The following is a 15099-nucleotide window of genomic DNA, read 5'->3' on the forward strand; positions in this document are numbered from 1 at the left end:
TGAGGCCCCCCCCTCCCCCCGGCCTGGGCCTGCCTTGTGCCCACCCGCAGGCCCAGCTGCCCTTGGTGGAGGACCCTGTCCCGTTCCCCGCCCCCCACCCAGTCTGGAGGAGCTTCCTGGCACCTTAGCTCCTTGCATAGCTTTATTCCCCTTAAGTTGCACGGAGCAGGAAGGAGGCCCCTGTGGTTCCAGGCTGCTAGGCAAGGACCCACCCCCTGCCGCAGGCCAAGCTGGCAGCTGGTTAGTCTTTTTCCTTCTTGCTCTCAGTCCCACTTTAAATCTTGGGCTTGGTTCTGAGCGGCTCCTAATGGGCAAGTGACAAACTGGAGGACTTGGGGAGGAGAGTGAAATTCCAGGGGGCTGCTGCTCCTGCCTTGAGGGCAAAAATGTGTTCAATGTGGTGGCTGTATAAAGACTCTGAAGTACAAAGGGAACTGGCTTGGGGGGGTGGGACAGGAAGGTGTAAACATCTCAGGGAAGGATTATGTTGCAAGAAAGGAAACACATTGGTTGATATGGAGGAGAAAAAGTGAATGGAATTACTAAGAAAGTATTTGGCATGCAGATAAGATGTGGGTAGAGATTGGCTGGTACAGTGAAATTTATGAGCCGAGTCCAGAGAGTGCAGCCCAAGAGCAGTTCCAGAATCGTCTTTCCGTTGCATCGACAGGCTCATTTTTTTTCAGCAGGGCTTTCCCTGCAAACCTGAGTGTTGCAGTCTTCTACCTGGGTTTGAACGTTTCTTTTAGGGTACATGCATTGAGCCCTGCCAATAATATGTGGCTATGTCTACTCTGCAGTTAGAAAGCTCTTAGCTAGCTTTAATGTAGCCAGCTCGGGTATTAGATGTCTAGCCTCAGCAGCATGGAGCTCTGTTACAGGGTAAACCAGCACTTGCTGAGATTCATGCTGTTCTGGCCAGACTGTTATCAGTATCTGAATTAGGTTGAGTGTATATCTTTAGCAATATTGGAAGTCACTTTTTTAACTGTAGTCTAGAAAAGCCCTTTATTTCTGACAGCAAAACTTAGGGGGTAGGCAAAAATTTTCTGCCAGGGTCTTTATTATTGTAAGGATGATTGTTATGGAGGAGAGCTGCCATTCTCTCTCTCTGCTTTGCTGAGCAGCTACTGTAATGAGATTGGGAATTCTGACTCCAGTATTGTGTAAGGCCTTAAAATTGGTGTCCTCTGTGTATTGCTCCAAATGTCCTGTAGTATTGACATTGGTGGATACAGATTCTCCCTAGCAACCCAGTACAAGTTCAGAAGCTGTCAGCTTCCTGTTATTTTCCTTCAGTGAATTTTCTATTGATTTATTTATCCTCTATCAGTCCTCGGGTATAAAACCTTTGTGTGTACCCGGATGAAGTTCCAGTTATTTATGAAATATCACGTACTTTTATATGAGGTCTTGTGACAGTTAAAATGCAGTTCCTTGATTAGGAGGTGGTTAAACTTTTGTGCTCTCTGCATCATATCTGAATCCCATTAAAAAAGAAAGGAATTGCCAGTTCCATAAACATGAAAATATATGCAGTCCCATTGACTTCGGTTGGGACTGCTTATGTGTGTCTTTGAGACCTAGTCAATTTGTGTCTTTAGTGGTTCCCACTAAAGTTCTCATGTCCAACAGATGTGCAAATTTATCAAACTGCTCCTCTCTGCAACAACCAGCTAAAGTAAAGATATGTGCTTTGAAGCTTGCTTTGGAGGGTGACCAACCTCAGGCTAATTTGGATCAAGCAGTGGAAGTAAGTTCTAAAATGAAGGCCTCTTATTAGTACAGTATTCTCCAGCTCTGTCTTTAAATGAAGATCCCATTTGTTTGTTTCCTTTGCATGGTATGGAAGAGGGGGACACTACTGAGTAAACAGATCCTCAGCTAATTAGCGTCCTGGTAGTTAAAACTTAAATTGCCACTTGAAAAAAGAAAAGTGGGCAACTTGGGTAACAATATTGGGATCATGTACCCTTGACAAGGTATGCAGCTTATTAAGTAGTCTGTCACTTACATTTTTTTTCTCAGGTAAATTCAACCTCTCTGTTCTTAAGAGTTTTGCTGACAAAACCTGCCTTAACGCCATCATTGTGCTCAGTATTTTCTTCATAGAAACAAAGGACATGATCTTCCTGTTGCCACCTTTTGCCCAAGTGTTCAGCCTCTTAATGTCTTTGTCCCAAGATGTTATGTTTTTGACTTTGAGTTGACCTTCTATGAGCCACTTTCAAAATGTGTTTCTCTGTATTGCAGTAATATGCTTATTGGTGGATGCTTTGTTTCACTTGCCAAAGGTACTAAGCCTTAGGTAATACCCCAATGTCTAAAATGTACAACTGTTGTAGAGTACTTAGATTAGATCACTATTTTTATTTGTTCATATAGAAGGTTTATTTGTCACTTAATAAATTTATGCTTTATGGTTTTGTAATGCCACAATTTAATAATGCAAGCACATCAACCTCATGGTGATCACCAATGTACATTGCTACTGCCTCATCCCAAGTATGATATCACAATCTTCTACTTGTACACAACTGGGAAAATGAGAAAGGAGGAGGTAGTATTAATATGTCTTAAAGGGAACATTTTGTGTTACGAAGAGTTAATCAAATGAGAGACTTGGATCCATTGGACACTACACGAACACAGAGGCTGTGCTGACATGCAGCCTTCTATGTCTCGTGTATCAGCGTCCCTGCACTTAAAAATGGGGGCGCTTTATCTAAAGCTCATTGAGCTTCAGTTCAAGCACCCCCACTGCCATTTTTAAGCGTGGGGACATTTTAATTAAAGCAGCTCTTGGATCTACTCTAATGAAAGCGCTGTCCCCTTCCCACCCCCAGAGCACATGTAAAAATACCCATCTGTTTTGGCTAGGAAGCGCTTAGCAAATTAGTATTGCAGTTTGGAGTTCTTAAACACAGCTCTTCACTTCATGGTTCCATGTGGACATGTATATTTTAATTTTTAATGGAATTAAAAAGTAACACGTTACAAAATTATAGAAAAATAGTACTTGTGCTGTATAACTTGATTCATTGTACTAGTTGAATATTGACTTCATGGCGCGCACATTGCTCAAAGATGCCAACTATTGAAATAGAACATAATCTCAAGTGCTTCAGTTGTGTTAACTTCCAGTGTAGGTGGCCTTGTCACAGTATTCTAATTTAGGGGGTTTTGCTTCATTTGGTAGAGTACTAAATTCCATTTTCATCTATTATAATAGTCTGGGTTATAAATGTGTGTGTAAAAGTCTCTCTTGGAGGGCTAGTCAACCTCAGTAGTATCTTGGTACAGATTGTGGTAGAATATGGCCACGATGTAGTAACCACGTTCAGTTAGCCCTATCACTTATTTGGCCTGTACACTTTTAGGACTGGTGCTGTTCCTGTCCTTTGTATTTTCCTTCTCAACTGCATTATTCTCTCTGATTGCACATAATCTTGTACTTGCAGTAACTTCCCTTAAAAAAATAAAAAAAAGGATGGGGGAAATTTGCATAGTTGGAATATTATGCCTCATGAGTCTATCGAGTTGGCTCCTGGCAGGTTGTGTGTTAGTGCTCTTCTAGAATTTTTATTCCCTGCTTGTTTATGCAACAAGTTTGGCAAACGCAGAATAAATGTTCAAGGCACTCAACCATACTATCATATCCTTAAGGAACACAAGTCTTCTTTGCAAAAATGAATACATCACAACTATAGCAGTGCCATCTAATTGTGAATTTTGTCTAGGGAAGTTGGAGATTTCACATTTGCTTGTCCCTTAGACTTGTTGGAATATGGTAATTGGCTGTGCTGGATCAAAAGTGCTGCTAAGAACATGGAAATGTTCTGTGGGTGTACATGAATTTGGAATACTAGTCTTGTGATGGTCTGAGGTAAAATGGAAATCACTTCATGGATTTGTAACATACTGTGGTTGCAGTCTCATTTGTGAAATGTTGCCTCACCGTTTGGGGGTTTTTTTGCTTGTTTTTTGGCGGGTTGGGGATTGTTTTATATTGGTATCTTTTACGATAGTTGTCTTGTAAAGAAAGAACCTATGTTTTCTTTCTCTCGGTGCTCAAGTTTTTTAAATTAAATTCTCCTTTTCTGTAAAGTCAAAAGTACCACAGGACATTGAAGTGCCTTGAGGCATCAAACCCTATTAAGACGCCTTTCCAAGTGACCCTGTGATTTAGTTTCTCTGCTGGGTCATGCAATGGTGTTGAAGTGATGCAGGCTCCCCATGTTGCCCTATGAATTTTCACTCCCTCACTTGTCTGCATAGCTAGAAATACTGTAAAGTAATACCCTTACAAATTGTTGGATTGTGGTAGCTCTTAAGACAACTTGTATTTAATGTTAATAGTTTGATTTAGCATCTTATTCTGCTTGATTATATTTGCATGTCTTTCCCAAAATCATACAAGCACATTCAAATTTTGGAGAATGGCCCCAGTAAAAGGAGATACCATTTTTATTAGCTTGCACAGGGATATTTTATCTTAACATCCAGATGGATCAATGGAGGCAACTGCTTAAGTACAGCAGTGGTCAGAAAAAAAAGTCATTAAAGGTGGGAAAGATAGATGGGGAACCACACTAAAATATTCTAAGGTCATTATGTTAAAGCAGTGATTCTTTGTTGCAGAGATGTGTGGCAGAAAATTTTCCAAAACAGAAAATTTTCTGGAAAAACTTCCAGTGCTTAATTTTTCCATGGGAAATTTTCCATTTCTAAAAATTAATTGTTTTATAAAATTCATTAGTAATAATGAATGGATGCCAATACAGTATTAGACAAGCTTGGCAATTTCAAAGTTGTAATTAATGTTTTCAGGTGATTATCCCTAGGAAGTGTGAGAGAGAGTACATATATGTTTTATTGGTTTGTAAACAGGAGGGTAAATACACTTGCGCAGTAATCCAAACCAAAAATCAGGTTATGAATTCACTTAATTGGCTGTGCAGGTCAAATCAAAGCCAAATGAATGCATCGCTAAGCTTGTTTCTATTTCTCAAAATCTCTTGCTTCTGGAGAATCAGTCAGAAGCACAACTAGTGAAGAAGATGCAGTGTGATGATAAGTTGCCCTTGCCCATAGACTCATTGGTAAAGCCATCCTTTAGAGAATGAGAGTGTGGTTCAAGTTGTTCTGAATCAGATTTGCCTCAATCTGATTCTGAAATTAAACGAATAAGTAGTGCAAGCGATTCTCCAGCTAGTGACAGTGAAACTGGAGGTGCTGCAGTGACCTCAGTGGAAGAGAGTTCAACTCTGTTGAAGTAGATGAGTGGACAACCACGGCATATCATGCACAGTTCTTTTGGGTGTGCTAAAATTAGTGTGTTAACAGTTTTCAGTGCCTTAGGGTTTTTTCCTTAAATTTTAAACAAACAATGTAAGGGAAATACATGATATTGTATATTGTCTTTACATTTTTACAAGTATTCCAATAAAAATAATTTCTTTCCACATAAAGCTTTGAATTTGTTTGAATATAACATTTATACCCTATTAAGTGTGCTGTATTTAATTTTTTTCCTAATCAAATATTTCAATTCAAATACTTGTGGCTATTGGGACATAGAATTAACATGGGGTTTGTTTGTTTTTTAGTTTTGTTTACTAAATATAAGTCAAATAAATTATGTTCTGATTTAGCATGTTATTTAGGGCATTGGAAAATTTTTCAATTCAAAATTTTTCAGAAAACCCACATCTCTGCTTAGTTTTGTATTAAAAACTGCCAGCTCTAGTCATTCTTTCAAGAACCCATCCACATAGTAGGTTTGGAGAGTAACAATAGTTATAAGTAGGGGTGCACCAATAAAAATTTCCTTGGCCAATACATGTAGTCGATTATTCACCAGGCATATTGGCTGATACCAATCCAATAACCAATTTACAGGAAAACAGCTGGACAGTGTGGAAAGCATCACCCTGCAGGCAAGTCTGTGGAGAGGAAGATATACGGGGTGCAGGGCAGACTGAGGTCCCCATGGTAAGGGAGGGAGTGGAGCTGGGGCTGGGGACACTGTCCAGCCAGGGCTGTGAATGGGACCCCCTGAGCCGGGAGTGGGACAGAGCCACAGGTATCTCTCATCTAGGGGATCGGCATCATGGTACTTAAAAATGGTGGCGGGGGTGATTGAACTAAACCTTATCAAATGAGGTTAAGTTGCAAGCACTGCCACCACCATTTTTGTGTGGGGGCGCTTTTAGGAGCAGAGCCAAGCAGGGCAAGGGCAGAAGCTGGCTACCTGCTGTGGACTTGGAGCTCTCTGCCCTGCTGCCTTTGTCCTGGGAGCCACGTGCTGGCCATACAACCCCTGCTCATCCGGCAGCGGGAGGCACAACTCGCCGCCCCCACTGCTGTTGGATGGGTGGAGGCATGCAACTAGCATGTGGCTCCCAGGCAAAGGCAGAAGGGTAAAGAGCCTAGAGTGGGCAGCCTGCCTCTGCCCTACGCACAAATCTGGGGGAGGGAAGAAGGAGGCATATGCCCCCCCATGCTTCCCCTGGGGGAGCCATATGTCCTTCACACCTGCCCTCACTCCCTGCCCCAGCCCCAGGGTCCCATTCACTGCCCTGACTGGGCAGTGCCCTCTGCCCCTGCCCCACCCCCACCCTCCCTGGGAGTCTGAATCATCGCCCCTTCTCTCCCCCACATTCCTTCTCCACAGATTGTCAGGGTGCTGCTCTCCACACTGCCTGGCTGCCTTCCTGGCTGTGTGCATGCTGTGGCTGCGTGCATGTACATGGTGTCTGGGGGCCCTGGCCAAAAGGCATATTGTATTTATTGGTGACGTTATCGGCTACACCAGCCAAAGAAAGCCTATAGCCAATAATGTTGATTTTTCTTTTTATTGGTGCTGATCTGATATGGCGCCAATATATCGGTGCACTTCTAGTTATAAGAATGGAGGGGAAACTCCACCTGAAGAGAGAAGAATGTGCCTCCATACCTCAGGGTAGGAAGGTAGAGGGGGGACATGAGAAAAGTACATAAAATAATGAATAGTATGGAGAAGGTAGGTAGGAAGCTTTTATTAATATTTTTTGGTATTCAAAAAAAAAAATTTAGTGAAAGTGAGAGAGGGACCAAGTTTTAAAAAACTAGACACACTGTCATATTGTTTGCCTGTGGATCATTAGTCTGATATAGTATGACAGTTTGTCAAGAACCGTCTTTATTTTGGATCTAATGATGTTTTTCATTTCCATAGAAAACACCTGTGCTAAATTTATCTTAAGTATTTTCCTAAGAACATATATTCTGGGTTTAAATTTTTACCAAAGTAGAAACCTTTTTAGGTAGTGTAGCTTTCATTATCAATGTTCTGCTCTAATTTCAGAATCTCTTTGTAGGGAAGGCACAAGTGTCTTGTTTACTGTATGCTTACTTTGCTGGAAAAAAATTCTAATGTATTGAAATTGAGGTGCTTGCTCTTAAAGTTACTGTTTCTGCAGGAATTTCACTTCTTGGTCCCCTCTCTTTATTATGAGTCATGCTGTGAAGCTCCCCCTCCTCCAGTCTGTTCTCTGAAGGTCTGCTCTGACCATGTACCAGCCTGTGTTTTTTAAGGCCCCTAAGCAGTCCTAGCAGTTTGTTTTTTATATATGGTTTTCAAAAGCACTCCCTGATGGATGCAGCTTTTTGCTGTAGACCCTACTTGGAAGCTAAATTATTTCTGCGATAACCTTTATGTAAGAGTTGTATCTCTTTGGCTCTTCATCTCTGACTTTTAAACCAATGTAGGTATTTTTAAGCTTGGCCATCTCTATCATTGGTTTAGCTTAAAGCTTTTGTTTTTTGAACATACTACTCCAAGTCTGACTATTTTGGTGGATTTTAATTGGTAGCAGTCTCTGATGTTAAAGCTTGGCTTGGCTCTAAGCTGTGAGTTGATGATTGTCTCAACTCTCCAGTGAGTTAAACTGCTTGGCTTCAGTGGCTTTTAAATGTTCAGTTTCACTTCTCTAAGTTTCATGCTGGTGCAGAACCTGGTATAAGGTTAACTGTTCAGTTTCACATTTTTAGAACGTGTCTGGGCAGGGTCAGTTTTTCAGGCTGCTGATCTGATTCATTTCCTCACATTTTTACCAGTAGATAAAAGACCTCTTGGGGACTAATAGTTAGTGTCAGATAAATGAAACTCAGTACCATGGTGTCCTCTTGAGTACAGTGTGCCCTGTGCTTGTGGTTAGTTCTTGTCAATGCTTCTATGTTAGATGAGCACATTGATGGAAAGAAGGTAGGTGCAGCACATAAGTAAGGCTGGTGAAATCACCAGTGATGAATGTCTTGTTTCACAGGAACACATGGAGTGCCATGTGCCTTGTGAATTAAAGAAGTGGCTGTGCAGCCTGCAGTCTGTTTTGATTTAACATCCCAGACCATGACATGGTACTCTGAAGGGAAGTGTAGAGGGGCTGTTCCATTGGGGTACTCTACCATTGACTAGTGTCATGCTATATTACTAGGGACTGCGACTAGTTAAGGCCCCTCTCATCTAAGCTGGGAAATACCCAGCCCAGATAATAAGGATCATTCTCTCACCAATACCTGCATAATGGTGCCCCTAGGAATGGGAGAACAGAGAGGTGAATTCCTCCACTCTCTGATGTGCCAGGGTGACTTGAAGGGGGGGTGCAGTATTGATGCAGTAGCACTCTTCTCTCTGCTAAAGTGTGAGTGGGATTGCAAACAGTGTGCCAGCTCTTGCTTGTGATCTGTGTGCGCCAATAATTGACTAGCTGAGGCCCTTAGCACTGCAGAAGACTCTGTGGGGTTGAGAAGTTGGCTTCTGTCCCTGTCCTGAGGACTAAGGTGTATGGGACTGGAAGTCATCTCTCAAATCAGTGAATCCAATTTCCTACTAATGCAGGCAGTTGCATCAGAGTTATGAACTCCATTTTTTTGCCCCTTAGTTATATCGTGCTGAAATAAGAATGCTGCTTTGGTGAGATGTGTGCTGTGATGCTAGGACATTGTGTGCCCCAAGAGTGCTGCCACATTTCTCAATGTTTGGGGTTTTGTGGAATCTGGTGTGGTAAAGGAATAGCTTTCTTTTGTATTGCCTGCTAGGTGGTCTAAAGTTGAGGTGCTGCTTGCTTCTCCCTAATCCAGTGTTTTTTTTTTCCCTTGCATGCTAGCTCAGACTGTAACAGTTATATGGTGAGGCAGTGCAGTTGATACATGATGAGAAGGGATCCAGGTTTTCTGTTTCCTTTGGAGAAATGTGGATTTTCTTCTTTAAAGGAGAAAATTGGGAAACCATGGGTTTCCCTTCGCAGGCTGACAGCCTTCTAACCTGCAAGTAGCTGCTTGGGGCTGAGGGGAACAGAGGGAGAGGTGATTGGAGGCAGGGGGTACCATGTGCATCTGTACATGCACTCTCACATGGCTGACATACAGCTAGGCAGGGTGGTGGGAGCAGCCCTGGCAGCTGGATGCAGGTCAGTATGGAGTGTTGGGGGTTGGAGGGCTAGGGCTTAGGGACTGTCTGGGGGAGTGGGCATGTGGCAGGGGGTGTGTGGAGAGATTGTGTGTGTGAGATGGGGCAGGTTCTTGCCAGCATTGTGGGAAGATGTCTGGGCATGGGGGCTGTTCCTACTTCTCCGGTGGGAGAAAGGGACAGGGGAGCCCTTTGGGGGTGGCAGGGAACTGCACAGCCAGGCCAGCGGCACCAGGGCCAGTACCTGTGGTCACAGGGGCAGGGCAGCTGGGAGAAGCTGCCTGGGGTGGGGATCTGCAGTCAGGCCACCTGGTGTGGCACAGGAGCCCCAGCCCAGGGCAGGGAGTGCCACAGGCCTCCCTTCCTCTTCCCTCCAGCCCTTGGCTGGAGGGAAGAGGAGCCGCTGCAGCTGCTGCGCTCCAGCCTGGGTGGGATGGGAATAGCTGGGGGGGCAGGCAAAGGGCTGTGGGTCGGGAGGGAGGGGCACGAGCAGGTCCCTGGGGCTGTGGGTCAGGAGCATGGAGCGCTAGTGGGGACGCAGGGCCTGCGGGTAGGGAATGAGGCACGTCGACGGGTGGGAGCACTGTGACTTATGAGTCAGGGCATGGGCAAGGCACTGGCATATCAGGCTTGCTCAGCGCCACAGAGCATCTGGGAGGGGACAACTGCAGCTGAACCTGGGTCTTGGTGAATGACAGGGCAGTGGGCGCTCTGATTTTTCCATGACAAAAAACAAAATAAAATGCCAAAATATAGGTGTATTGAGAATTTACTTTATAATAAAGATTGAGACACTGGTAGGCGTCCAAATTGCTTTAAAATTGTAAATATATCAATAAAACATTGTGTTAAATTTATATGACTCTGTGTGTATAGTGGCATTTCATTTTAATTGTAAAAAAGTGTGGATTTGGGGGTTTTAAATCAGAGAACCTGGTGGTTTCTTTTAATCAGAAAGTTTGCAGTTTTTAAATGGAAAAAACCAGGATCTCTGACATTGAGCATGCTTGACATGAGTGCAATTGCTGTAGCTGGACACTAGAGCTTTGGAGGATCCCAGGGCCTAGACAAGGGTCATGGGCCTGTTCAGAGGATCTCCCACCATTAAGTCCTCTTAAACATCTTTTAGTTATTGGTTGCTGAGCTGTGGATCCGTAAAGGTGAAACAAGAGGACACTTGGCTTTCTGTTTCTCAGTGGTCCTTCTCTTCAGTTCTGTTTTTATGCCCCTAACTTTTTCATGTAGCAACACAATCTTTAGTGTAGTGGTTTAAATGGGAGGGAGGTCTGAGTTTAACTATTGACTATTTCATATGACTGTCATTCTTGCGTTGGCTGGTAATCCTGGGATTGTAGGATTGGAAAGAACTATGAGCCGAGTTAATCAATCTCCATGCTCTGAAGTACGATCATGTATACCTATAACATACTTGTAGATATTTGTTGAATTTGTATGAATATAAGTAGGGATGTACTCAAATCGCAGAGCCTAGGGCCAAATTTCATGGGCTTGACACAGCCCCAGGCTACAACTTCATGGGCAGATCATGGATGCCTCCACAATGCCTCTGGCTGGGGCAGCCAGCAGTTAAGTGGGCTGCCACCTCCCCACTGCCCCCTGGCCCAGGCTGGCCCCGCTCCCCACCCGACCCTGGCCTGTACAGGGTGGGGGGAAGCACCCACTCATGACTCAGGATGGGCTGCTGCCACCCTGCTGCCCTTGGGTTAGGCTACGCTGCCCCTCCTTCCTGCCCCTTCCCAGCCCTGCTCCTCCTGGTCCAGCCTTGCTCCCTCTACTCTCCCCAGCCCTGTTTGGACATGGGGATGGACTGCAGCTGGCCCACTGCTTCCCAGCGAGACCACGCTTTCCCCCCTGCCCAGTCCCACTCCCCCCCACCATCGTCTGGCTACACTGCCTCCCAGCCCAGCCCTGTTCCTCCAGAGCAGTACAGCACAGAGCAGTACCTGCAGCAGGAGCTGGACTAGAAAGAGAGGAGTGAGCTGTATCTTCCAGGATATTCCTACTTTACTTACTTAAGTATTGAAGAGTATATGAGAGCTCTTCCCAATCTTGAGAGGAAGTGATTGGAATGGTCTGAGACTTGAGTGCGCTCAGTGTGGCACAGCTGCTGATTCACTGTGCCAGGAGCCTTAGATAATGTAGAGAACCAGGGAGTTCCTCTGTGACTTGTTCTGAAGGCATGGGCCCAAGACCAAAAATCCAGTGTGGATAATGCCTTCAGAAATGGAGAGTTACATGGTAGGCAGGTTTCCATATTGAAGGTGGTGAATACCTCAAAAAGAACGTCCAGTCCAAGCCTAACTGTGGCTAAAAAATAAGGCATGTTGTTGTTGTTTACATCATGTTTCACGAGGATTTTAACTGTTTATCAGTAGGGATCTCCGTAAATCATGGATGAATTGCCCCCCATAGTGGCTCCTCTAATTTTTTTTTCGTTTCGCTGTTTGCCTCCCTGCTCATCCCTGGCACTTTTTGGCAGAGGAGCCCCGCCAGTCAGCAGCAAGCGGCGGGGACCCCTCTGCCAATCAGCAGCAGAGGTGCAAAAACCATGGCAAATCTTAAACCATGGTTTTCCCTTCCTCAGCTATCAGCAGCAAGCAGCCCAGCTGGCAAGGACCCTCCATCAGACGGGGGCAGGGGGGCAAACAGCAAAATAAAAAAGATTAAACGAGCCACTGTGGGGGTCTCTTTCTCTGCAATTTACAGAGATCCCTATTTATCAGCTGCAACATGGTTAAACAAGTCTTTGTTGTTAGTATGTTAGACAATTTTCTGTAGCATTTAAAAGTTACAGCTTGCCTCTTTTTTCTGGGTCTGTTGAAACTTGTGCTTACTAATCACTTTGAGGTCTTAGATTAGATTGGTCTGCTAAAATAATGAATTATTAAGCTACAGAAATCTTTGGAGTTGCACTATATATTTTTTTTTTAATTTTTTTTTTTTTGAAAAAGGTTGTATGTTGGTGTAGTAATTCTTGTTAATATAAGTTCTTGTTGCATGGGATTTTATGGAAATCTCATGTAAGTGAATTAATTAGTTGAAAAAAACCCTGCCTTGTGACATAACAGTACTTTTTCCTTTTCTTCTATTTACAGTATTTGACACTGTGTACCAAAGAAATGGTTATGGAGAAGCCAAGTCCCCTGCTTGTAGGGCGGGAGTTTGTGAGGCAGTACTACACTTTGCTAAATAAGGCACCTGACTTCTTGCACAGGTAACACTTTTAATGTAATCAGCTTTCTCCTTGAGTAGAAGTGGCATATTAATCTAAAAATAGCCGTGACACACTATTAATTTACTTTATCTAAATACTTTTATGAATAATCAGACTCAAATTCTTAGGCTTTGAGTTAAAATGATACCACCACATGAGCCAGGTAGGTTATTTCAGCTCTTCTGAATTATAACCAGAAGTTATTGGACTTTATCTGACCAGGTCCTTTTGTATCTATGGAGATATAGCTGCCATACAGTCACTTGATAACTAACTTATACTTAGGTGAAGATATCAGTGGTATTTTGGCCCAGCACTCAAATCACTTTGCTAGCTGAAATTTTTGTAATCTACTAGTTGTACAATGGTAGCATAATTTAAAGGTTAGAGAGATTTCTCTTTTAATTTTGGAGGTCATTTGACCACTATTTTGTGTTTCTCTTCATCAAGAGTTCAACATTGTGGCACATGAAGACATTTTGCTTGGCACACAACCTTTTGGGGCGGATGGCGGGGGAGCTGTGAGTGGTCCCTTCCTCACAGTCTGCCCCAAGGCACATGTGAACCAGCAACGAGCTGGGTCTGGGCTCCACAGACCCCGATGCAGCTGCTTTCAGCCTCTGGATATCTACCAGTTGACTGAGCTCTGGCAGGACCCTGCAGCTCGCCACAGAGCCTGAGCTGCTCTCAGCAGGCAGTGGAGAGACTGTAAGCAGCTGCACCAGGCTCTGTGGAGCCCTAGCCCAGCTCGTTGCTGGTGATGGTACATGCACACCTCAGCAAACAGCAGGGAAGGAGCCAGGACTGCTGCCACAAGAAGGATTGGGCCCCTCATGGTGCCTTCACCATTCATCTCTGGCACACCAAGATATTACAAGTCAAGGCTGTGGGGGTTTTTGCCACACTGCCCAAAAACATCACTGACCCCTGAGCTAAAACAATAAAATCTGCTAATCAAATTAGCAAAGGACTTATTCAGGTATAGTACTTAAAGTAAGAAGGTGTTTCAGTTGTTTAGACTGAACATTGCTTGTAAGAAGAACTGGTTAACTGAATCTTAACCAAAGGTATTCTACTACTGTAAATCGGGGTTTTGTTTTGACCAAGATAAGATCAATTTTCCATTTTTAACCAACTTACTTATTGTTTCATCACCCTGTCAATAAAACTTTTTTTCTGGTTTTGCTTAAATTTTGCATGTCATTTGGAATTTTACTACGGGTTACCCAATGTAGGACTGAAGCATAGTTAAGACTGAATAAAGCTTTTTCATGCTAAAATTTGTCCATGTGCCTGAAAATTACTGTCATCTGAAGTCTTTAGGGTAAAGCTGGTAGTAGAAATTTGGGATCATTTGGTTAATATTGTACGTGAGTTAAAGCTCTCCCAAAATGACTGAATTCTAAAATATTGATGTTATAAATAATATTTACCTGTTCATTACTGAAGAAAGTGTGAAGTACAGGCAATAATTTCTGCATTTGAGTTGCCTGATGTCGTGTTGTCAGCCTTGGAACCTAATAATAAGATTATAGAATATGAAAAAAGGCTACAAATGGTGCTGCTTTGAACTCAAATTAGTGGGCAAGCAAATAATGGAAATATTTATCTATGAAGACAGATTTTTAGAATGCCCCAAAACTTAGCAAAAAATCATGAGCTTAAACTGATGTCTTGCATAAGGAGTGGCCTTAAACTTGTGTCAGTGTAGGTCTGATATGTTTCAACATGCAGCACTAAGTCATAGAATTAAAAGTTGCTTGGCTTGGTGTAAGGCAGGGGTGGGCAAAATACAGCCCACAGGCTGGATCCAGCCTGCGGGGCCCCTAAAAAATTTAGAGAATTAGTATTTATCTGCTCCTGACTCCTGTCAAAGATGATAGGAGCCAGGGGAAGCCACCCTGGGCTCCCCCCAGTCAGAAGCCCCTGCCTAGCAGAGGCTTCTGGCTTGGGACCGTGGGGTTGTTTGTGCCTGCGCCAGCATGGGAAATTCAGATAAGAGCGGGGCAGGGAGGACTGCAGGGATTGCCCCAGTCCTTGGGGCTGGGCTGGCTCCTGCTGACTTGTACGGTCTGGCCATGCAGCCGGGAGGCAGAGGTGAGCAGAATGCAGGGCCTGTACTGGTGTCCCAGGGCCAGTGCCAGCAGGGCTTAGAGTGGGCTGGCAGGGGTCCATGGAGCCAGGCTGGGCTGCCAGCAGGAAGAGAGGGGACCTGGACGATGGCTTGGTGGCTTTGGGCTGGCTGCAGTGCACCTTGGCCTCCTGCTCCTTCCTGCTGTGCATGGCGGAGCGACCTTGCGGCACCCCTCAGCATGGAGGAGGATGACGAGGTGGGCTTGGCCATTGCTGGCTTCTTCCACCGCCACCACGATGCTCCCACTGCACCCAGCTGCTGTGCTGTCACACCGTGTGG

General features: G+C 44.1%; 1 protein-coding gene across 2 annotated transcripts in view; it reads left to right on the forward strand.

The window, feature by feature from the left end:
- The first annotated feature begins 1734 nt into the window (after positions 1-1734).
- The window catches only part of G3BP2 (G3BP stress granule assembly factor 2), a 53385-nt gene continuing 40020 nt past the window's right edge, over positions 1735-15099 (forward strand). Inside the window, exons 1-2 of one of the 2 annotated variants that reach the window (XM_006018749.3) lie at positions 1735-1753; positions 12568-12686. In XM_006018749.3, coding sequence (XP_006018811.1) covers positions 12592-12686 — 95 coding nt within the window. In that variant the 5' untranslated portion in view covers positions 1735-1753; positions 12568-12591. Of the gene's footprint in view, positions 1754-12567; positions 12687-15099 lie in introns of those variants that run through there. The other variant, XM_006018750.3, reaches the window with a different exon arrangement.

This window comes from Alligator sinensis, unplaced genomic scaffold (genome assembly GCF_000455745.1).
Source record: "Alligator sinensis unplaced genomic scaffold, ASM45574v1 scaffold222_1, whole genome shotgun sequence".
Classification (NCBI taxonomy): Eukaryota; Metazoa; Chordata; order Crocodylia; family Alligatoridae; genus Alligator; species Alligator sinensis.